This window comes from Pelobates fuscus, chromosome 5, assembly GCF_036172605.1.
Source record: "Pelobates fuscus isolate aPelFus1 chromosome 5, aPelFus1.pri, whole genome shotgun sequence".
NCBI classification, from domain to species: domain Eukaryota; kingdom Metazoa; phylum Chordata; class Amphibia; order Anura; family Pelobatidae; genus Pelobates; species Pelobates fuscus.
The window spans coordinates 117,229,870-117,255,856 of NC_086321.1; the positions used below are offsets into that span (position 1 = coordinate 117,229,870).

At 37.5% G+C, this 25,987-nt stretch overlaps 1 protein-coding gene across 1 annotated transcript in view; it reads left to right on the forward strand.

Annotated features, from left to right (window-relative positions):
- ZNRF3 (zinc and ring finger 3) overlaps positions 1-25,987 on the forward strand; it is a 130,450-nt gene that overhangs the window by 71,788 nt on the left and 32,675 nt on the right. Inside the window, exon 2 of the mRNA XM_063456967.1 lies at positions 22,802-22,927. Coding sequence (XP_063313037.1) covers positions 22,802-22,927 — 126 coding nt within the window. The remainder of the gene's footprint in view (positions 1-22,801; positions 22,928-25,987) is intronic.

Consider the following 25,987-nt stretch of genomic DNA (forward strand, 5'->3'; position numbering starts at 1 on the left):
TTTTATTTTCCCATTGCTTTTTCTTTTAGGATAGAGGCAATGAAATCCCTGTCTTTTGAATTTACTTTTTTTTTTTTCTCTCTTTAACTGCTCTTAGAGTAATCTTAAAAAACACTACAGACCTTGCGTTTGTATATTTATTTTTGCAAAAACAGTGCAAAAGGCATATTCTGGTCACTGATCCATGCAGCTGTTAAACACTTGGGTAAAATTTCTTTGAGGAGTATTTTATCAATAAGAGAAGAGAACAGCAGCTGTTCATTCCTTTTAACCCTTTCCCCACTGGTTCTCGTAACATCTGAAGAAAAAAAAGGAGGGCAGAGAAGTCGAAAGCAGGGTATTGCATTTTTTAAACCCATGCAACACTCGTGTCCATGAATACTTTATATGCATTTTTCTGTGTTCCTTTGAAAAAGCCATATTTGGTAAGCAGTGGTAGTCCCTAATACTCTTTGTTAAATCCTGTGTTGCTGTGGGACTCCTTTGTAAAATATCATATGAATGCAAGCCTTGTTGGGATACATTGCTCGTTGCCACAGTCATGGTTCTGGAATCATTTGCACAACATTATATTTGTATCAATCTCCAGGTACTTTTATTTAGATCTCTGATTTAGCATTGAGATCACTCAGTTAATGACTGTATTATTCTAGAATGTTAATGTATCACCCAAGCTTCCTCATAATATAGGAATATGTTAATCCCCTTTACCTTTTGAACCAATTCTAGATTTGCATCAAACTAATAAAAAGTATTCTTAGTGTGAATGGTAGCATAGATAGTCTGGGATGTGGTGCCAAGTAGATATCCAAAGAGGTCAGGCAGTCAAGGGTCAGGAACCTTGAACCACTTGACCTGTCAGGAGTCCGGTTTCAAGTCAGCTGGTAGAGCAGATCGGAAGAGGATTAAGGGAACGGTGCTGAAGCGGAAACAAGAGGACTTTAAAGTAGAAAGAGAGGCACCAGAACTATTGAACAGTGTCTGGTGTCTGCCCCAGATTTTTATACAGCCAGAAAGGATGTGTCACATGTCAGAGCACCACCATTCAAGGAACACTCCCACCTCCATAACAACCGCAGCTCATTAAAGTTGTTATGGGCGCAGGAGTGCCTGGCAACCATCTTACATTTAGGGGTTAAGCCATATTTTAAAGATTCATCCCACAGTTAGAGCTCTGGCATTAGATAGTTGTCCAGGCTGCTTTTCTCTTTTGCTCTGTAGCATGAGAAAGGTTTAGCTGGTCAGCTTTTAATAGGCTAAGAGTTTCAGCTGTTCGGCTTGATAAAGACCATTGCAGTAGTCGAAATGTTGCTGTTTTACACTTTGGGCATCTGAATAAAGGGACAAACTAGTTTCAAAAGGAAGTGCTGAAATTTATTTTTATCTTTTATTTGAATATCCCCTGGTTTGGGTGGAACCAGATTACCTGCACCCTTGTGTGGTTGGTAGGTGCTGTTCTTATTTTGAGAGTTTTAGCTGTGTTAGGTGTTGGAGCTCCAACTTCGAGGTTAAACCATTGGGAAACAATAAAGTTAGTTCTGATGCCAAATGAAGGGTCTGTGTACCTCTATGGAAATGTGGTGTAGGCTCATCATCCAGCTCGTTAGCAATAAAGTGGGAATGCATCCCAGCACCATTTAGGTATCCACAAGTACATGAGGATCTGTAGTTGACACAACATGACTCGCAACCCTACATTTCAGATTGTGTAGCACCTTTAAGAAATGTGTAACATTCTTCTTACTAAATGGCCCCATTGGATATTTTGAATTGTTTTGACACGAAATGTTTATGTTGCTGAATCTTTGTCCACTATGTCTATATATCATTCGGTGGAGGTCTTCAAAATGGGTCTTTCTAAGGATCAAAGACCGGTACAAGGGCTTCAACTGAAAGACAGATGAAGTTTTCTTTCAAAACGAACATCCATAAATATTTTTGACATTTCTTTTTGTCTTCTCTTCTCTGTAAACATGTCGAACAGAGACAGACTCACAGAGGATTGATTATGATTTTCTTTGGCTGCTCCCATCTGGCCGATAGAACTGTGTTTTCAAGAAGCTTGCGGATCATGCTAGCTATGCCCCCTTTGTTGACTGTAATACTTTCTGAATAATGAGAAATGTAGAAATGCATATATGCATACAGACCAGGACATACTTGAAAACGAGAGAAATCTCAATGTATCCATCCAGGTAAAATGTTTTATAAATAAATAAGTAAATAGCTTCCTTATATAGTGGTGCAATGGCTATATATCATATTGTAGCATAACTTTCTACCAAACCACAATAAAACATAGTATATTGAACCAAATCTGCACCAACATATTTTAACCAATTATGAGCTGTATTGGTTAATATGCTTGGAGTGTGCTTTTAAGTACATTCTCAAATATTCTAAATAGTCACATCCACATATCATAATGATTTTAACGAAAAAAAAACATTAAAATATAGTTATTTTAATGCTTTACCTTAAAATATGTGTGTTCATTTATTAATGCAACCAATGAAATTAAGACTTAAAGCATACCTGTTATGCTTTGTTACACTTACCATAAATAAATTCCACTTAAGAGTTTATCTACACATTGTGTTTGCTAAATCGCTAACAAATTGATAGATTTCGGTATGAATTGACATTAAATTCACTTTTCCCATCCCTCCTAGACTCTATGCCGATGTTGGTCTGCCTGAGTACATGCTTACAAGCTATGTGTGGGCTGTTCTCAAGTCCAGCTTCGTGTGCATGTCATTGATCTTAGCACCATCTTTTATGTGCAACTGACAATTGACTTAATCTGAAATTAAAAAGCGTAAGCATGTCTATGCATGATTTTCAGTGAGTCAGTGAAACTCCATAGAAGATAAGTGTGAAAAAGGACATTTTAGGAAATTACACAACTAAAGGAAAAGGTTTCAACAAAGTTTAATTTTCAACAACAGGTTCGCTTTAAATGATTTTGAGGTACCTCTTAAGTTATTTGTGTGAATAAAATATTTACAGAAATTTATGGAATAGTGTTAGGAATACCCGCGATGCTTTACCTCACATGGCAGCAAATAAAGGGTTAAAAGCCCCCCCCCCCTTTTTAATTCTTTATTTTTGTTTCAACACCGAATGCGGCTCAAAAACAGTAGGAGGCCCACGCAGGGGCCGATCATTGACATATAGTACATTTCTTTTTACAGAGAAACAAGTAAGTGTGTACAGCATATATCAGTTCCTTAGTGCCGTTCGGTGTTGTTTTTAAATTTTAGGGCATGTCGGGCCCTTAGTTCGAACATGAACATAAATTGAGTCCACTCACTGCAATACATGGCAATTTAACTGTTTTTTTTAAAAAACCTTTCAAGTTTTGTGCGGTTCTAAAGTCCGCACGTCAGGGTCAACATCGTTGTGGTCGTGTGTGTCTCACTCAGAGCGGTTCTCATTGGTGTGTACAGGTTGTGTTTGCTAAAGCGTCTAGCTTGGCTTCGATCTGTCTTGGCAGCGGACGCCTCGTGGGTCAGACCCCTTTGGGCATGTACAGCTATATCCTCGTCAGGCGATCTCCCCGATGGGGGCGATCACCTTGGAGGTGTCAGCAGCCTGTTTATGGTGTTCGTCTCTGATGTGGGGTGGGTCCCTGGAGGACCGCCTGTCGGGTCGTGTGCTTGTGTTTGTCTAAGTGCCATCATGAGCTGTCATAGCCTTGAGTGTTCTGCGCTGAATAACCTTATTTTGTTACCCAATTGGATTGCTCTGGGTGATTCCCTTAAGCATTCAGGTAGTCGTGAAGGTTGGTTTGGTTGTCTGTTCTGGTGTATCGCGTATCTGGTGAGATAGGAGTTGGGAGGGGTGGGGGGGGGGTGTTGGACGGGACTGTGGGATGAAGTGAGGGGGGGAAGAGGGATAGGGTTATGAATCGTCGGGGCGCCCGGCGGGTATTGGTCTCAGCACTCGTCTGATCCCCTGATCAATCTGAGTGGTAAAAGCCCTTTTTTAACTTACCTGATTCCAGCGCCGAGAGACATCAGGACACCACAGTGATTCAGAAACCTAATGCGCATGCGTACCGAGCTCCGCACTTAAATGAGCCTTTCCCTACAGTAAAACTTTGAATCGATGCGTTCTTGTCAGATTTTGTAAAAATGTCAAAGCTTCAGGCCATGCAGTTTCCTTTCACCAGGAAGAGCCTCTAGTGGTTTCCAAGAAACTGCAATAATTAACATGGCAGGATTAAGGAGACAGGTGCACTGCACCCAGACCACTTCAATGAGATGAAGTGGCCTGGGTGCCTATAGTGTCCCTTTAACAAAATACCGAAAGTTTTTTTTTTGTTTTTTTTTTAACATTATATGCCAAGCTGTCATAGCACTGCCATGGGATGTGATGCAAATTAATTAAATCGCACCTGTTGCAGGTGCACACACTGTGAGTAGTTGCACACATAGAACTAATTTTATAAGAATGTGGAAAACGCTCGTATAGCATGTTTTACATAGAACTTGAAGTAACTTATATCTTCACCATGAACATTAAGTCCTGCCGAGGTCTATGTGTTTTATATAATACGTATCTCTGCTGTACTCTTCTCCTCAGTAAGCATTCCTGTATTTGGAGGGGGAGGTGAAGGAGTAATTTACGATCCTCTTAATCTGGTCTTAATCTGGTCTTTTATATTGAATATATATATATAAAAAAAAAATTCCTTAAAAGTAACTGCTGCTTCTGCTAACACACTGAAAGCAGTAGTAGCAGACAGACCACTCACAAACCATACTACATCAATCAGCCTCTTAGACGGTTTTTTCTTTCCTCCATTTTTTTCATATCCCATAAACAGTGGTCCACCAGGGGTTGATGGAATAAGCTCCCTATTAAGAAAATTGCGTGAAAAGGAAAATACTTTTTTTTTAAACTTATTTTTATGAATGGCTTAGCGTCATGTAGAACTTACTCCTGAGAGGAGGCAGGAAAGGGTGTTTGGTGGATCCCAGGTAAGATGTCAATCTGTCACTAAAATGCTTTACTACTTAAATTGGGTGTGATGGCACCAGTGCACTTCTGGCACCATAACCACTATCTTATGATGTAGTGGTTATGGTGCTTTGGCAGTTTCTTCTAAAAAGCACTAATATAATCCACACCATTATACAGCATTATTAATGTGAGAACTGGCAGCGTTTCACATTGATTCCAATATCAATACACAACATACATGATAGGACCCTAGTAGTGCGCAGGACATTTCACAGCAACAGCATATGGTGTGCATTGGAACCATTTTAATTTTCACACGCTGAGCCATTGTCCCTGAAATAGCACAGTTTGTGATCCTTTTACTCTCTGAGGACCTAGCCATGCTTTGTCCGGGCCCCTCATATTGCCACAGCTCCTAAGCAATCATCCTTGGGCTAATCCGGCTCTTAAATCTGTACACTTGTGATGTATGTTTAAAGCGCCAAGTTTATATATGCTATAAGAGTGAATGTAAAACATGAGTATGGCTAATTAATGCATTGTACAGTTTGCATAGCAGTCATCAGTAAGAAGTTGTTGTATTCTTCTAATAACACATATAGGTTTTGGGGTTCAGCTATGATTACTTGGTTGCCAGCAATTGATATGAGTAAAATAACCTGCTTGGAAATCTGTGCTACAGGTCAGATCCATTTTGTAACTTTGTATATTTTATTGAGCTTTTAGCTTATCTCCATATAGGTAAGAAGAACTAGTTTGTTTGCACAGTGTTCCCTAGGTACAGGAGATAAGTAATGTTTAACATTTATTAGTAATAGTGAAGAAATTATCAAGCCCTGATCAATTTATGACTCTCCCTTTGATGTTCACAGAGTAGAATATGCCTTTTGTATTGTTGAGCAATAAAATTTTATGGCACATTTTTTGTTGTGGATGTTTTAAATACACTTGGGGAAACTAGTGTGGCTAATAACTTCCTTTCAAACCCCGCTCGCACTATTTCCTATACCAACAGTTGTTTTTTTGTTGTTTTATGTTTGTTAAGCTATGTTTTAATCATCCAGTATTTTCCGTTGTAATGTATAATGTCACGTCTGCAAAACACATTTTATGCATCTTTTCCCTATCCATATTTGTGCTCGATTTATAGTAGGTGTTTGTCAGGTTATAGTTTGTTTTATACTTAAAGACTGTTCAGTAAACTTTTCAGATCTATTCGCAGTTGCCATTCACCATAAAGCCAGTTCTAGATTTAGATGTCTCTGTAGTGATGATAGTTTATATTTCAATTTTACCTCTTCTTCTTATATTTCAGTTGTTTTTTTTAACATTGTCCATAGGTTATTATGTCTTAACTACTAAGACTGTGCATATGAAGGACATACAAAAATATACTGAGGGGTTTGTTCATAAACTCTGACCTCTAGTCAATTGAAAACCAAATATCAATAGTTGCTGAGCTTTTTAAATCGGCAATTTTTGCATAAATTTCACAGTTCGATTTTCAGCTTGCTGCAGCATGGTGTTGGGTGAATAACGTCGCTCCCCTGCAGGTAAAATAAAAGTATTTTTAAGAATAGCCCTAGTGCTGTGTTTATCATTTTGTGTTTTACATTGTTAGTGCTAGTGAAACATTATAAAACTCATACAGCATGGTATTAAAATGTTTATAGTTTATGTTATGGTGTTAACACTTTAAAGCAGCTCTTTCAATTTTGTGATGTTGGCATACTTGTGTGCAGAGATGGTAATGGGAGAAACTCTCCCTCACAGGTGCCACCATTTTACTTGTGATCTCAGTCTTCAGCTCCTGGTTCTTTGTCCAACAAGTGTGGTCACTGGACCATCCCATGAGGCCACTGGACTAATTGTGCGAAACGCAAGAAGTTGCCTTTTTCCACAGTCGCTGATAGTGATGGCTGCTGGGAATTGGCAAAAGTTGAAATAAGAAGCTCTACCTTTTGCTAAGTTTAGTGTGCTTTACGTTTGTCCATAAGACAGTGTAGTCCCTACTTTGTTTTATCTTATCTGTTGATTGCATTGGAATTTAAATGAAATTCAAACAAAGCCACTGTGAGTCTTTCATAAAGATTGGTTTTCATTATAAAATACTGAAGAGTGACAGAGCCACTTTATGGAGCAATGGCAGTAGCTGCAGTGATGACTTTAATTCACGAAGACCCTTAGCCAAACTAGTATGTTTTACATATTTAATAATAGCAGCTTTTTAAACACAGTACTAAATAAGTAATAAGAAATACATCCCCCTACCTCGTTATGGAACAACCTGCTTTAAATAAGGTTTTTATATATATATATATATATATATATATATATATATATATATATATATATATATATATATATATATGAAAATACTCTGTAGGCCACAACAAAATAACAGAAAAAGTTATTTACATATGAGCTGTAAAAGCCATTGGGAGAATTTCAATTAGATATATTTTTTGGCTATTTAAGATATTAATTTTGATTAATTGTCACAACAAAACAATTATTTATAATTACATGTTTCACTATTCAGTAAAAAAAATATGATACACATGTGTATCATGTTTGAGTCTATTCATAATAGATTGTAAAAATGCCACATGAATAAAACATTTTAAGACTCTTTTAAAATGTATTTCAGAAACCTATGTTACTCTACTTTTTTTTTTTTTCTTTCTTATTAATTAGGCTCCATTTTACCAATGCAAATTTCTACCTTGTGACTTCTGTGGAAATTCTTCTTAATTAGTCCCTGAAATCTCTCATCATTCTTTTTACATATCAGATAATTTATCACCTGTCATTAATGGGGTTGAATAAATTAAAGAGTAGGATTAATTACATAAATTAGGTCAAACACGATTAACATTTCAAAAGATATCAGGTTCACCTTAAGTTTAATCAATCCATACCTTTTGCATCAATGTGTTTTAACTGATGCTGCCAGTTGATTAGAGACTAGAATTACAACAGGATATATTTGCTACGACCAACTTTCTTTAACAGATCATATGTTACATTTTACACTTTATATTAAATGGTAACTACATGGTAACTAAAAGGACTGGATTAGACCCCCACATTATTGATTTCTAAAAAAAAAATAATATTGTGTCCAATTAGATTATTCTGAACACTTAATGAATATATTATAAAGATTAATAGCTATTCATTTTCTTTATCTCTGGGATAAACTGCGGTACCTGTGCCATTGGTGCTTGTGAATGATTACGGTTTTCCTTATTTTCTATATTTTATCTCCTGGGTACCCCACGAGGGGCCTTACATTCCATGTTCTTTTAGTCAGCACATTCCAAAGTGGAAGTCATTGCTCTGAGTACATTCCACACAACTTCTTCCTTTAGGAAGAGGGCAGATTGGAGAAGGGTGAACACTTCAAAGGCTTTTGTCCAGCTGCTGATTAGGAAGAAGATTAACCCCTAAGCGTGCCTTCTGGCTAGGACAGGGTTAATCATAAACCAGTATTGTGGCAGTGACAGGTATATATTAAATAAGGGTGATTGATAGCTTTTTACTTTTGTAAATCATTTGTAGGGCTTGGTTTGTCTTTCTCCCTAAGCACAAAGGAGTAGAGTCTGATATCTTTTGCTACTTATATAACTAACTGCTTTTGTTTGGCTGGGCAGCCTGCTGTGCTGGGCCTGCCATTGGCAACTTGCACTTATTTCCTGTTTATTAATGTTAACTAGTTTGAGGAGCCCATTAACTGGTGCATTTTTACTTAGCACGGTATTCGTTATAAAATTAAAAAAAAATATATATTTATTTCATTTGGGGGGGGGGGGGGGGGGCACATGATGCTTATATTACAGGAAACTATTTACAAATGTTAAATGGTTCAGGAGCTGGGGAAGAGGAATAAAGTACTGGCGAAAATGTGGGTTTGAAATATTTTACTTTGGGGTTAATATTTTATGTCTTTTAGTTTAGTAGATGATAACGTTATGTTAGAGGACGAATATTGTAACGTTAAGGGAACACTCTAAGCACCATAACCACTACAGCCGCCAGTGCTCTTGGCCTGTCATTGACAGCCAGGTGAAATGGAGCCACACTTGAATAAACAGAAGTGTAGTTTGAACATTATCAGTGTTGCAGAAGAGAGGATATAGGGTGTGGGTATCAAGCAGAGCCCTGTTTTTCGTCAAAACATTCTAAAACAGTCTCACAAATACGGAGGGAAGGCACACACTTACAATGAACTATAGTGGTTATGGTATATGAAGTACTCATTTAAACAGTGCTTTTAGTGTTAAATTAAGTTAAAACTGTTCTGGACAGATATTACTGAAAAAAAAACCTCCTCATAAATATAATAGGTTTTGCTAATTGTATGGAAATAACTAGTCTTAGTTTGTACAGTGCTGCGGAATTTGTTGGAGCTTTATAAATTAAAATAATAATAATAGGAATCCAGAGCAACATATTTAGTCTGAAAGGAGGTTGAATCAGCGCCCCTATTATGAAATAAATAAAGCATAAGGTTTTAAAATCATCTCTTATCCAGTAAATAACCCCATCACGTCCGATAACATTAATACATGGGCATAAAAGGTAAGTTTCTTTCTCCTTAATCCCCTTAAAAAAAATTTCTTAAGATTCTGTGACTAATTGGATTGTTTTTCATTGTCCACTAAAAAATGTTGTGTGAGATCCTTCCGGTCTGCACTGTTGTGCGTCCACATTAGCAAAATCAGCTATGTGCAATTTTGGCTGTGTGTCAGCTGTTACAAAAGTACATGGCAGAGCTAATTAAATGGCAAAACATCTGTAAAACATGTGGCAGCTTACCATGAGAAGGCACCAGAGGACCCTGGCACTATAACTACTACAGTTTACTGTAGTGGTTATGGTGTATAAAGTGCACCACTCTCACTTATACCTAATGGGTTATAGAAACAAAATTGTACGCCTGTTCCATATGTCACTGAACCATATTAGCACAGAGTCCAAAATCTACCCCAGTCATTACCATTGAGTGAATATCCCACCGTCCCTATGCTCCTGTTAGCTGGCGTACCAATGGCCTCAACCCTTACTCATAGGTTCTATTCCATTGGATGGGATAAACTATCAGAATCCTTTGGGTTTTTTCCCTCCTTTCTTTTGTAAAACACAGTTCATTGTTTTTGCACTTTTGTAATCCAATACAATTAGTTATAAGTTTTTTCGTAAACTCCGTGATTTACAGTAATAGCCAGTTATGCACAAGGCAATTGTGATTGATATTTCAGCCCATGTCATGGTTACACGCACAGTTGTAACATTTACATAGTTGTGTCCACTAAGCCTCCCGTTAAACTGAAAGGGAGACCTGTAATTGGCTGGCTTAGTCCAGACCAGTCCTGTATGATCTCGTGGTCAGAGTGGATCAGGTCCATAGAAAATCACAGGAGGGATATTCATCTTTAATTATTTATTTTAATACAATTAATTTACATAATTATTTACCTTTATACCGTTGTAAATTCTCCCACAGAGTCCCATTGTTATCAGTTTAACATTTGTTCTAATTTGTTAATTTTCCTTATATTTGAATAATACATTACATCAAAAGTGTGATGCCATGTTGTCCTCATGCTTCGCAAAAACACACATCAAAAAAGGATCTTAAGAAAGGGTGTTACGCCTTCAGGAAATATCTAATGTATCTTGGATCAGCATTTCCTTTAATAAACAACATAGTTTATTGGTTTTATGTCCTTGACTTTATAGGATGAGCACCTGTAGCCTCTGTTATTGCAGATAAGGGATTAATACAACCTCTTTTACAGATTATTTCCCTGTGGGACACCCAGCCCACATTCACGCTTTACTCCTTTCACTGCTATTCTAGTCGGGACAAAAGGCAGGAAGCAACTTCTCTCACTCATTTAGGGAATGTCCCTCTCTAGGTGGATCTTGTTACTCGCTGTAGGATTGAGATGCCGCAAGTTCTGTGTGTAACTGTAACCTGCTTTAATACCTCGCTTTGCTGCTTTTGAAGTTATTTTAAACACCTCTTTCAAGCCCCATCCAGCCCCTCTATCACACTTTCTGCTTGCCAAAGCAAACCAAGTTTTAACACTGTGAATTAATCTTGGTATTCGTTTATCTCTTACTTTGCACTATAGAGGAATTAGCTAAAGTGTGGCAAATTGGTGATCTGTGATTTAGTCTTGGACATCTTCCAGAATGCAGCAATATCACTTACATAGTTCATAAAAAAATCCTATTTGTTTTAGCTGGCTGTGATCGGAACATTGCACATAGATGACCATTATAATGTGAATATAACCAGATAACACAACCATCATCTAGTGCTTCAGCACTTCCTTGGTTATTCTATAATGTAAAACGTTTTTATACAATTGTTTCCTGGACCAAATTGCTAACGTAAAGAACGAGGTTCTATAATCACAAACACATGGTGTGCAAATTCAATTTTCCCAATCTATAAAAGAGTGTGCAGGAAGGTAAAGTCTCAGCGCTCACACCTTCGTGTAGTAACAGTGGTTCTAGCAGTGTGCATGTTCCTGGGTTTGCAATCTTCAATAGTGAGCTTGGTCCCCAATACCCCTTATTTGGCAGGCCTGGTGACAGGTTAACGTTCTCTGGCAGTAGTAACCTGTTAGCGTAGTCACTGATTGTTGTTTCAGAAGGCAATGTCTATTCATATCTAGCTTTGTCTGAGTATAATGTTCCTCATCCACCTACTTTGACTAGGTTCCAGGTTGTACAGCCTCCTAATTTGGATGAGAAAGCCGGTACCAGTCCTTCAGGAGAGCACAAGTCCTGGGTTTTCATTCTCTAGTAGATGACATAGTGCTAGGAAGTTGCACAACCTCCTAATTTGAATGAGAAAGCTGATACCAGTCCTTCACATAGCTAGTTTGACCGAGTATAATGTTCCTCATCCATCTACTTTGACTAGGTTCCAGGTTGCACCAACCTCCTAATTTAAATGAGTAAACTGGTTCCAGTCCTTCAGGAGAGCACAGGTCCCAGGTTTTCCTTCTCCAGTACATGACATAGTGCTAGGGACAAAGATGTTCAAAGTTCTCTTTATTTTCAAAGGAAACGTGGTCTCACAGTCAAAAGTAAGACTAATGTTTTCCATATAAGGTGAATTATTTTAGGATCTAATTTTTTATATTTATTTTTTAACCTACATCTCTCAAGCAGAGCTTGGGTCCAGAGTGACATCTTCCAGAATGACAGAATGTTGTTACCAACTTCTCTACCGCCACCCCAAAAGAGAACTGTTGCATGCACCGACTGCATTCTTGACTAGTGAACATAGCATATCCTATAAGCGGGGCGACTGGCCTCAAGGTCACCGTTAAGGAATAAAGAGCAGCTGAGCTCCTGTCACTAATAACGAGGGCTGATATGTAAGGATTTGGAGACTGCACATCACAGAGTGGAATCTGAGACTATCCCTTTCCACACAGTGACTTGGCGAAGCTCTAGACAATTTAATGGGTCTTTTCTGTTGTGTAGAACAAGCAGCTGGCTGGTTAACCCTTTCAGAGCAACACTCCAGCACCTGTGGATGGGTTAGAAGGACCACTAGCAGGAATCTGCACTATAAATGGGCTGCATGCTGTATCCTGTATAATAGATTTAATCACTAAACTTCAAATAGTAATGAATTAAAATCTGCATGAAAAAATTGGGCCCGAAATAGCTGTTCTGGAAGGAATCTGCAAATTAGCTATAGGAATAACGCGACTATTTAACCCTGAATTTTGTTGTACAATTCAGTTTAGTGAATAACTCTGCAGATGACCAGTTAGCCTATTCAGTCTTTCTTCTTCGCTATTCCCCACATCCGTCCCTTGTCTACAACAAGTTTTCCCATCACATCAGTGTTTATTATAGTGAAGCTGCCTGTTCTGTTAATGAGGAGAGAGCAGAAATAGACCAGACATACAAACCTTTTAGTCTCTGATCTTCTGAACTCACTTCAATACCATTTACCAATTCTGCTTTATTTACTGTTATACCCCAAAAGAGACAGATCTAAATCACTTGTTTGCTGACTAGTGTTGAGGAAGGAGGCAAAGATTTCCTTTTGTTTTCAAACTGATGTAGCAGATTACAACTGATAGCTAGCTACTAGCTTCTCTTTTAACCCCTTGTTTGCCTCTCACAGTGCTTTGTGTTGCTTTATTCAAGGACGATGGCACTGAAGGGGTTGAAACTGTTCTCCTTTGATCGCTCAAGCTCACTCTATGTTGCTTCTAAAAGCATGTCTGAATTTGCTTACTCTTGAAGCCTTTTAACATCACATCTCCAGGGAACGACTCAATGAACACACTATGCTTCTTATAAAGAAAGCACATTACCCCCTGTGCCTGACAACCTTTAGTTTTAGAGCATGGAGTCTGATCCTTTGCCATTTTCCCTCCCAAGTTCTGTATTTTATTGAATCTATCGACATCTAGTTATTTTCTCTCTATAGGGTCCAAGCATATTTACACAGCACGATTACAAACGAAAGGGGAAACCTTTGTGTATGTGCTAAGGGGAGAGCATCAAGTGAATAAATGCTGTTTACTCTTGCTATTTAGCCGTGTTTGGAGATGGTAGCAGACCGCTTGGGGCATGATGGCCTGATGACAAAGGTGTGAGCATGATAGCACATAGCTGTTTATTTGTCTGCCCTCTCCTTTTCTAGGAATTAAAGTTAATTAAAACGTTATAGTTTTCATTAACCCCTTAAGGACACATGACGTGTGAGACACGTCATGATTCCCTTTTATTCCAGAAGTTTGGTCCTTAAGGGGTTAATGGTTGTTCCTTTTGAAATATGCTTAAGATCAGGATATGGCAGCCTACAGCCTTTCAGCTACTGGACTTAAGCATTCAACATTCACAGCTAGTGTCTGGTTGAGCTTTAACTTTATCCTGTACTACTGAATCACTGTGTCTTACATTTAAGAACTTGCTTCTGATCACACCCAACAAGCTGTTGGATAAAGCCACCAATTCTCAATACTTAAGTAGTGTGAAAATTGATTATTACACAGGAGATGACCATTTTCAGAAGTACCAGGTTTGTTATCAATTACTTTCATACACTTTTTTTTTTTTTTTTTTTTTACAAGAAGCACTGCCAGCAGCTTACCACTGTGGACCATGTGCGGAGTACTGCAACCGTGCTTTTGCATTGACCAAAATGCTCTGCTATGGGTTTGTGTATCAGAGAGCACCACGCAGCACTGTTTGCAGACCTGTCTCTGGAGTTCCACTTCTTGAAGCGAGATCTCAAATCTGATGTGAAGCATTTTGGAGCATCTATAAGTGAACTAACAACAAAACCTTGTGTCTTTTGCTGGTGAGAGATACATTTCTGTATGCTAGAATATAGCAAACACTGGTAATTTATTGTGGCCGGTACAGGAATCTTCTCCCGTTTTTTTGGTTAACTGATTCCATTCCATTTTTATTCTCTCTCTGTTCTAACTTTCTACATTTCTTGTTGCAGTGCTGTGAGTGGCACTTGCTTTCTGCAGCTGGCAGCTCCTCATTCCATTCATTTCTTTTATTTTGGTTTAATGCCATCAAAAACCAGCAAAGTCAACAACTGCGCTTTCAAACCACTCCTTAATCAAAGTCACTTCAGCTTGTGGGCCCACTGGCATGATACAAAGCCAAATGAGCAAAATAAAGTTGCTCATTGAAGGAAACTGCAATTAAAGCACAAGTAACTTTGCTAAATTCTACTTTTTCAAGTTTTGTGTGTGTTATTTTATATATATATATATATATATATATATATATATATATATAATCACAATCAACACAGACACTTTTAATTAATAACTGGATGTGTTCATAATACCCATTTCTCTGCATTTGTGGGTCCAGGGCCTTTTCCCCATATTGCTTCTTTCCATGTCTACTTGGGAAAATGCTGCACACTCAGGCATTCCTTAAAAGGCACCATGGAGGTTAATTTAGTTTGCATCATATGCTCTTTGTAAATAGTCAATCCTGGACCGTAGTAAATCTATAAACATGTCAAATGTACCCATATTTTCTATGGGCCTGACTAATACTAACTTGCAACCGTATCACAATACAAGATTCTACTGAAAATGTTAAAGGAACACTAAAGCGTTAGGAATGCAAATGTATATTCCTTGTGCTTTAGTGTTCCTGTCCCAAGATCTGGAGCCCCCCATTGTTCGTCATAAAAGGTTCTTTAAAAATAGATTTTTACTTATGTTTTTCCAGAGCCAAAGCTCCATCTGTGCTGCTTACTTATCATCGTCCCACAGCCTGACGGAGGAGGCCTGATCTCCTCCAGAGTCAGTCCAAACCAATGCGCCTCATAGAAGAGCATTGGGGTACCTGAATATTCAGTGCTTTTCTATGGGGCTGCAGTTTACTTGGTTTCTGCTGCAGGAAGCGCCTCTTGCCTAAATCGATCAGTCAAAATTATCCAACATAAGGGCAAACTGCAGACATCAAGGACAGAGGACAACAAAATAGAGGCATCCAGGTGTTGAAGGAAGACTAAAAATAAAGACAAGTGGCAAAGAGGGGAGTATTAAGACACAGGGGGTATTAGCAATGGAAAACCAATGTGACTGAGCCGCTTTAATGACCATGTCACAATAGCAAGGGAAAACTTCTTAAAGTAGATCTGTCACAAGTGATTTATTTATTTGTAAACTTAATAGCTAGCTATGGTAAAAAAAAAAAAAGTTTGTTTTTATAATAACATAACTCATAACACCACTTGTGACAGTTCTTCTACTTTGAGACATTTTTCTTTGCTGCTATGGCACCAAGGTAATTATCATTTTCAGTATTACTTCAGATAGCTGCAGGTTATAATTATTCTGGCCCGCAGAAAATATGAATCTTAAGCTCATGAACAAATATTGTATGTCTTGGAATTTGGGGCATCTGTTTGTGAGCCACTTTAAATTAGTTGTACCTGTAATTTAAATTATGGTATAAGTACAGGTTTGTAATTAAAATTCCCCATAATCCTTGTACCATAACAGGCTCTGACTTTGGCAACAGGCAATGGGTCTGAGACAGGAAAGAAAATCTTTTGTCCTACGCTAAAGGAGCCAGAGCAGCAATCAAAATAAAGGCATTGTTATTGGGTAGAACACAAATATGCATCTTTTAATGTAGTGATGGCTAATCTTGCCAACATCAATGTTTGCAAACTATGTTCTGTTGGCTGTGCATTATGGCAAGTGTAGTTCGCAAATATCTAGGCATCACTGTCTTACCTTTGAACGCATAAGGACAATGACAGTGATTGTACCTGTCCTTGGGTACAGTGGTTTCATAATATAATAATGTTGGCATAGACAGGGTAGATTGATAAGGTTGCTCTACCAGTAGAGTAAGGTTATTTTTTGGCATTAACCACTAAGCTGGCAATTCTTTTTTTTTTTTTATTGCAGACCTGTGGATATTATGCCCCATATCATTTATTACTTTCATAGCGGTCTTTGTCAAGATTATTTGCAAAAATCCTGATTAAGAGGAATATTGATGTTATTTTAAAGCATTCTTTTTTATTTTATTTTTTTAAACAATAGTACTGGTAATGGCATGATTTGGGAAGTGTGAAATTAGGGTGACAGGAAATGAATCCAACGTGGGGATATTTACCACGGAAGCAGTGCTGGTGATGTGTACTAGAATGTACTCTTGAAAATGGTGTGTGTCACAAACATGCATGGCAAGTTGAAAGACAGTTCTGCAAGATGTTTAGCCAGATTGCTGTAAGTGTAGCCTTACAAGGGAAGGAATGCCTTGTATTGACCCCATAAAGATAAAAGGAAAAAAAAATCGTAAATCGGGACTGTCTTGCAGGAGTATTGGGAGGTTAACACATTCAGGGGTAGAATGTGGTCCCCCAACTTTAAACTTATCTCCTCCATATAAGATCTTGCACAGGTATGCTCAACTAATCAAGTGATGCATCACAATAGAATATGTGCATATTTAGATATTCAACCTTGTTCAAAAACGATATTTGAGTGTGTTTAGCTTGTATACTAAATCTTGAATGAAAACTCAGGCATGAAATCTGTTATATATGTATATATATATATATATATATATATATGTATATATATATGTGTGTGTGTGTGTGCACTCTAAGTAGAGTATCCATGTATGTTAAAGCGGCTCTGTCACCCCAAACTTACCTTTCTAAAATCGATTACTCTTGTCTTAATTTCTTTCCTTTTTTTCTTCTCTTCTTTGTTATTTATCTTTCTTAGTTTCTTAGTCAGCCCATGACAGAGCCGCTTTAATACCTTTTTGTTTTTTTGTTTTTTTACTGTGGGGCTTTCTAAGGAATCAAACAATATTTGCACAGCCATATCAGTATATCAGTGGATATCAGTGAAAAATATTATTAAAGTTGTGTGAGGGGCAAATAAGGCCATATAGGAAGCGTACGAAGAGTAGCATAGTATAGGGAGAGATAAGTTGGTTGAGGTGTGCCGGAACTGACTTTGCGGTAGGCCTGTAATAAAAGAGGGCCCACCCATGAGGTATAATGAAAAGTATAGATAGTGGGAGTGGAGGGTGGGGACATGCGAATCGCTAAAAGCATGTACAGGACGGAGGAAGATAAGTAGGGGGGGGGGGGGGTTAAGTAGGGTAACCTGCCACTCCCACAACTGCAGGCCAAGCCTTTGCATTTATCAAATCCATTAGATTTATGCGATTTCATTATTTAAGAGGTACTTCATGTAGTGGTTTTCATGGAATGAATATTTAGGTACAATGTTTTTTGTTAAACAGATTTTGAGTAGTTAACAAAAGCAAGACTCTGTCACCCATAATTCACCCCTCATTCATTGCTAAAATAATGCTGAAGTGGTCCAGATTATCCATCCTTGACACTTCTGCAATAAACTGTAGTGTTTATGGTGCTTATAAGTCAAGGTGGATATTTATGAAAAGCTAAAATTGTTTTAAAAATAAAAAGTATTTCATGATTTTTATGTAAAACACATGTAGGTACGAATTTTAGATGAAGTGAAACAAAATCAAAATATCGAAACTTGGACAGAATAGTTATTTGCTGCAAATTAAGATAAAACAAATCAAACTATTCTATTGCAGAGGGTACTGTTAGAGCAGTTCTGCTTACTGCAAAGGACATGCTAATCCTATGGAAACCAAGTCTAGACAAAACTGTAATGCAATGAGCAAGGTATTTAGGTGAGATCTATACGGTCATTAAAGTGACAGTATCAGCCTTAAGTTGCATTCCATTTTAGTCTATGCTTGCTTGCCTGTGATGTACCTCTATATTCAGCATTTTTATTTTATTTTTATAAGCTCTAAGATTATTTTTTACAGAAACGACTGATGTTAACCCAGAAAAGTACAAACCTATACAGATGTGTTATTGTTGGCACAGTTTAATCTAAACATTCATGCGTGCTCCTAAGACCACATTTTCCATAGCATCATTATTCAGTAGATTATTTTAATGTTTCTAGAAATATTTTGCTTTTGGAAAATGTTTTATTAATCTTGAATTGCTGCATGTTACATATTTTTTTTTTTCCATGACTGCCCTGTCCAGTTTTTCATTTTTTTTGAATTTTGTTTTATCTTTCAGTTGTTGTGGAGGTAAATTGTGATTTGTTCCACTAATAAAACAATCTAGGATTATTGGCCTCAAAACTTGTCTCCATGCACCAACAGTGATTCAAGGTTTAAATTTCACTGTTCTGCTCCAAAGGCAGTATTGATAAAAAAAAAAAAAAGTATAACCTCCCTCAAGTTCCAAACTACCTCTGTAAAGAGAGTATCTCTGTCAAGTGAATCACATCCTTTGGCTAATGCATATAAATACCTATCATGCTTTCACTGTTGTACATTATATGTATATTAGATGTGGAATTGTGCCAGACCAAAATAAAAATGCTGGAGCCATATGTATTGCTAACCTTAAGAAAGCAGACATGCATCCTGTGACTGTGGTTGAAAAGTGTTGTATTAGCAAGGCACTGTAAAGCACAGCTAAAGTATTACTGTATGAATATCAATGAAGAGTATGGTATTGAAAGCCCATTTAGTACACGCTTGTTCGTGATAATTGTCATGTAACTGGAAAATTTGCAAAACCAATACTGGTCTCAATGGATTCCGTATGATGCGTGCAGGTGCACCCTGACTTGAGGGGGTTAAACTGTTTTCAAATGTTTTAACCCTAGAGTTCTTTCAAAGAGCACAGTCCTCCAGGGCCTTCCGCCTTCTCCTCCTCCGTCTTCCTCCAGCCTTAGCATCAAAGCAGAAGTCTTGCACTGGGTGCCACTGATGCTTACAGCCTTTCACTGGTCGAACGCTGGGAAAATGGCATCTGAAACTTGTGTATGGTTTGTCGTTTCTGAGAGTTTGCAGTACGTCGATAAAATAAATACCTTTAAATTAAACAATCATGCCTGGCTGGAACGGACTCCATGTTTAAACATCATAGAGATAAAAAAAAAATAAAAAAATTAAGATCTGCTGCTTCTACAGTGACATCTTCAAAGACCAGGAAGTGGCTGAGCTCTCTTAGTCATCTTTGAACCTGCCTGTTCTTTTAAGTAGCAGCTCCATGTGTGTCCCCTAAATCCATACACGGAAGCCTATAAGTTTTTAGCAATAAACTAGTAAAAATAAAATAAAAAATCAGTTATTTTTCTTTTGAGAAGCAGAACACATAAAACACTATAAAAACAAACGTAAAAAAAAAATATATAGGAAAACGTTAACATGGAACCAACCTACTCATCAATACTCATTTATTGTTTAAAATAAACTACAAACGTTAAATATGCTCGCAGTTTGGCAAATACAATAAACAGCAAACATTTTATAATGTTTAAAGTGATACTTTGTCATTTTTTAAATGACATGTTCACTTTAAAATGATAGAAATGTCATTGTGACTTTCCATGAATATCCTTTAGCTCTGATGTAGTAATTGCTCGCACATTCTTTCTTGGGTGTGAAAGAAAAGTAGACGGTTTGTACTGTAAAAAGTGTTTTTTTTTACATGACAGGCATTTAACCTAAATATTTTACTATGGTTATGTATTAGTAACCTGTGGGAAATAATTTTTAATGTTTTCAAAAGGGAAACAGGTGTACGTTCAAAGAGCTGAAACTCAAGTAATATCCCACTTGTAGTTAGAACTATGAATAGACCACATACACTTTTTTTTTAATGTTTTTTTTTTACCTGTCACTGGAACATATCTGCTTCTATCCATATTAGGTATTCTATAATGATTTCAATATTAGATTTTCTCACTGCAGAAAGTGTGGCACGTGGCCATATATCAGCAGTTCATTCACTAATGTGCCACAAGAGCTAGATGCACAATGACAATAATACAGTTCCAATTTAATGCGATTACAAACTTTGCAGCATTTTTACATTTATGTGTAAAATCTACCTGTAACACATAGCTCACACACCACATTACTAACTCTATCTAAGGTAGATTGGTAATAACTAATCAGTGGCATTGTAGTTATTGTGATCAATATTTCCTATTGGGCCAAGCCAGCCAGAGGAAATATCTGCAAAATAAATGTGCTTTCTTTTTTTAATTTTATTTTTTCTCTTTGGTTTTCACTGTATGTATTTGGGCTGATGTGTACTGTGGTCGTTGCTGCCGCCCCGGAAGTAATGGGAGTTTGAGTGCAGGACTTGTTTTTTTTGTAATCAATGGCATTGTAGTTATTGTGAGCAATATTTCCTATTGGGCCAAGCCAGCCAGAGGAAATGTCTGCAAAATAAATGTGCTCTGACTGCATCATTACTTTTCATATGTATTTTTAAAAATGCAGTTTTAATAATGGATTGCTATAAACATAAATGTTATAGCAGTAATGCCGTACCATCTTGTAAAAGCAGTATTTTACACATTTTGGGGTGCTGCACCCCAGTGCTGGTTGATGGGTTAAGCTCTTTGTAGTGAAAATGTTTGGATCAATAGCAGAGCTGTCTGCGCTGATAAATGCGAACTAAAGGAGATTTTCATTTGAAACTGGAACTTGTCATCAGAATTTGTGACCCATGAGAAAGATTTGAAGACAATAATTTGCCTCAATTCCTGCTCCTCACCCTGTGCACTCTCCGTGCCACCCTCCCAAATACACAAAACTCTCTCTCCCCCCCCCCCTTTTGTTTTGTCATTATCAGCCTAATCGGATTAAAGGCTCACAAATTTCAAAGAAAGTTTAGGTCCCTTTTTAATGTGTCCTCCTCTTCCCCCATTTCTATTCTAAACTAGCACATCCCCCAAAATATACCTCAAGAAGAAAATCCGTCTTTATCTCAAGCTTCATAATACCACATCTAAGTCCATGGTTCACGTTGAGATGATCGTCACTTTTGGAGCCACTACAAAAAAAGACATAAAGGCTGTGAATCTTCTGAATCTTAGCTATTTCTTGTATACTTTTCAGAGCACCTCTTGCTGTGCAGAAGTGTACATTTACAGCTTAAACGCTCAGTAAATTAACATTGACTTTCAAAATATTCACATACATTCAGCACAGTTGTCAAAACGTAAAAAAATAAATTAAATAAATATATATAATAAATAAATATATATATATATGTGTGTGTGTGTGTACATAATAGTTAATACGTTGCTAAACACAAATACACACACCAGTCAAGCCATAAGACTTGCTTTTCCCACAGAAATCTCACTTTAACAGTGCGCTCACTATTGCAAGGGATTCTGGGTAGGCATATTCAAATGAGCTCAACAAAGAACCACATTTTCCCCTCAATTCCACTTTATACTTGGATTCCTTGGAGTGTGTGTCTGCAGGCCCGTCGCTACCGGACAGACAAACCAAGCAACTGCTTGGGGCCCCGATCTGGCCCGGGACCCCAAGCAGAGCCGGTGCTTTCTATAAGGCTGCAGCCGCCTGAGCGCTCTATAGACTCTATATACTCGTTCAATAAAAACATACTATAGTGCCCTGAGCGTGCCCCCACCCTCAGGGTCCCCCTCCCGCCGGGCTCTAGGGGTTGGAAGGGGTTAAACTTACCTCTTTCTCCAGCGCCGGGCAGCGGACTCTCCTCCTCGGCTGAATGCGCATGCGCGCACGCATTCAGCCAGTCCATAGGAAAGCATTCTCAATGCTTTCCTATGGACGCTGGCGTCTTCTCACTGTGAAAATCATAGTGAGGAGTGCGGAAGCGCCTCTAGCGGCTGTCCATGAGACAGCCACTAGAGGCTGGATTAACCCTATTATAAACATAGCAGTTTCCCTATAGTGGTCCTTTAAACCAGATATATCCCTGTGTTACCCCCAAGAGTTCAAACATGACCTAATAAAGCACCCTGGATTCTACTCCCCCCACCAACCATTAACCCACAGAGGTTAGACAGTCCATGGTTTCCTATTTTCTCTTTTAGATAATGTATTTTGTTTTGTTTCCCCTGGTACTTTAGAATTAGGAGGTTCAGTAAATTTAAAATTGTAGCGAACTGTAAATCCGATTTAGACTAAAGTAGTTGAATTGTGAAAAGAACGGAGTTTGACAGTTTTCTAAATCTGCTATATTGGCTTAACATTGTTGCTCCTTAGCCAGTTCGCCATAGTTTTTGGTTTAGAAAATAACCGTGCTAATGTTAAGACTAAGAGTATTGCCATTGGTTAGGTAAATATCTTAAAGTAAACGGTAATGAATCTTGAATGCGCAAGCTGTGATATTGTAATCTATCTGTCTCTGTCGATCCATCTATCCATCTCATGACATTTTACCTAAAATTAATTTTAATGTGATTTTTCTTGTCCTCAGATGCATCCACTGGGATTGTGCAACAACAACGATGAGGAAGATTTGTATGAATACGGTTGGGTTGGAGTGGTGAAACTGGAACAGCCGGAGATGGACCCTAAACCATGTCTGACTGTTTTGGGAAAGGTAATGATCATGTTGTATTATTTATTGAATACATAAATGCTGCCTTATTCATTCCTGTCTTATTTAGAAAAATCTCAAACAAAAGTTTTCTAAAGTATTTTCTTAAAATATTTTTTTTTTGTAATGAGTGGTCCTCATTATACCTATTCCTGACAACTTTCAAAATAAGCTAACCTTACATCACCCTAAATAGTATTGTCATAATATATAGCCATATTAATTATATTTAATGCACTAAGTGGGATGTTCTAGAATTGTTAATTAGCGTAATTGAATTATTGAGAACCCCAGAGTAAAGGTTCCATGGTACAATTATCCAACATGTAAGTGTTGGATTAATACCTGTTGATGACTGCTTGCAAAATCTTTTTTTCCATTAGAGTGGTCTAATAAAAGCAGAACACTTATCTTCAATATCTTATGTACCATATAAAGCATGTATACATCATTTATTTCCCCAACAATAGGAAACTATTGCAATTAGGCTTATTATTATTATTACCCCCCACGTTTCAGCCTGATTTTTGTCTGATTTATGATTGCCAGTTTAAAACCATTGGTGATCATAGATCATAGATGTGTTGGATCTCTTGCCAATATACTGAGTTATCACAAACAAAGAAAGTGAACATGCTGCCAGGTTATATATCTGTTTTGAAACTGGTTATTTGCTGAAGCAAAATCTCTTGTAATATCTACTGTTGTAATCACTCGCTTCCAAGTATGAATGAGGTTAAAGGTTGTGCTTTTTGGACACATCCTGTTTAAATGTACGAAATATGCAATTTTTGCAATGCCGGAATCAAATATCCAGTTTATCAGTTAAATTCTATAAATCGTTTTGAATCACAGGCAGTGATTTAGGATTAGTAGGAGAGTTAACTATTTCTTACCTGCATAAGCAATTGGTGATCAGCTTTACAAACTGGGCTACTTAAAAATAGGAAGAATTTGTGGACAAATGCTAGTTTGAAATGTACCCATTAAATTTACTTTTCAATCCTTCATAAAGCTGTTTAGATTATTTAAAGACAGTACACTTTGCAGTGAGACATAACATCCATCGTGACAGTGACAAACTGTGAGATAGAAAGTTTATTTGTCTTTTTATCAATCCTTGGCAAGATGTCACCTGCGTTATAAAGTACAGTTTTAGACACGGATTCTCAGAATGACATTATGGAACAGGAAAATTTTCAGGGACAAGCAAAAAAATTAATGGAAGATTTTAGTTATAACCACAGGCTGTCCAAATTCGGTTTGTTTACTCTGGACAAGAGGCGCCTGCAAGGGGATAGGATAATTATATACAAACATACTCAAGGTCTATATGAAGAAATGTCTGATGACCTGTCTATCAGCAGGATATTGCAAAGGACAAAATGGCATGTTTTGAGACTTGAGAAAATGAGATTTTACCTTCAGCACTTGATATAATCATTTGCAGCAAAAGTAAATATAGAATATTGTTCTTTGAACGTGGCAATACCTTATACTAAAAAAAAAAAAAAATTGTTGCCGTACTCCACAGCATCTCAAGATGAATTTGTATTTTTTGATCATCAGTCACAGTAAGAGCTTCTGGCTTCCAAAACATGTTCCAAGTGGAACCACAAATCAAGGCGCAACCTCACACGTATCACTTGAAAGCATTGTCATAAATGGGGTCTATTTACATGTACTTTGAACACATTGACAATGTAGGAGACACACTGATAACTCCAATAAGTACCGATATCATACAAAGTGTTTAAATAATTAAATATATGTCAGTATTTTTTTTTACATAATATTACTTCTTTGCAGATTAGTTATTTTCAAGCTTTTCACAGATGCCCATTCAGTTTGTTAATAAAACAGCTGGTTGTAAGGATTAGTTGCCTCTGTAGCTTTAGTATAAAATCAAATAAATGTTATAAGTATGTGGGTTCAAAACTTGATTGGTTACATAGCTAACGATAGTATCTGTCAAATAAACAGAATCTGAAAAGGAAGACAGACACCAGACAAGCCTCATTGACATCAATATCACAAAAAGAAGATCTGTCTGACTGTCTGTCAAACACTTTATTTGAAATGTGCTCAGTATGTTCGTGTGTGTGTGTGTATGTCTGTTTATATATATATATAATTACTGTGCTGCTAGAACTTTGGCATGAAAAAGCTTATTTATTTTTGGTTTCCTCAGTCCTTTAATCAATTAAATCTGATTTTGAGACCTTTTCCTACTATTTCCCTGTGGGTTTCGTGGGAGTCTTGCCAAGACAAAGATATTGGGCTAGTTTCTTCCCGTTTAGTCACCACACTAACACTCCATATATTGTGACTGTTTTAAACACAAATCGACAAGAAAACACCGTATTTTAACTCTTTATCTGCTTTAAACTTTTGCTACACAAAATTATATATCTGTCCATGCCACAGAGCAAACAAATCTGTATTTTGCCTACATTTCTGAGAGCTTGTAATTCAGGTTGTAATTTGCATTGTTGCTCTTTCATCTCTCTGTGCTAGAGCGTAATTAATTAGCCCGCAGTTATATGAATGTGCTTTATTAGGATTGGTTTCTGTACCAGTTCCTTGTGCTAGCATTTACAGCCTGTCCCACGACTCGCCCCTCCTGGAGGCTGCTATACATATGTACCCAGTCCACGCAAAGCTTCTACTAAGAATGTAGCAGCATGCCCTCAGTGGGAATTTGCATTTGGACAGGACATATACTCTAAGTGTTCATATATATTTTCATGTACATTGGCAAGTTTATATGTAAACAAATCGGTGTGGATATGTATAGCATGTGATTCTGAGAGCATGACAGCCTTGCACACCTGAGTAAATTGTTGACGCACAGATTGTTAGGTAGCTAGTCCTGCACATGTGTAGATCGTTAAGGAATCGTTCTCTCCAAGCAGAGAGAGATATTTACGTGTGTCATTGTATTCTGAGACATGGGGGTTATAGGCAGGGCCGGTGCATGGATTTTTGCTGCCCTAGACAAAAAAAAATGTGCTGCCCCATTTGTTCCACCCACTCATGCAGACTGACATACACTGACCCAAG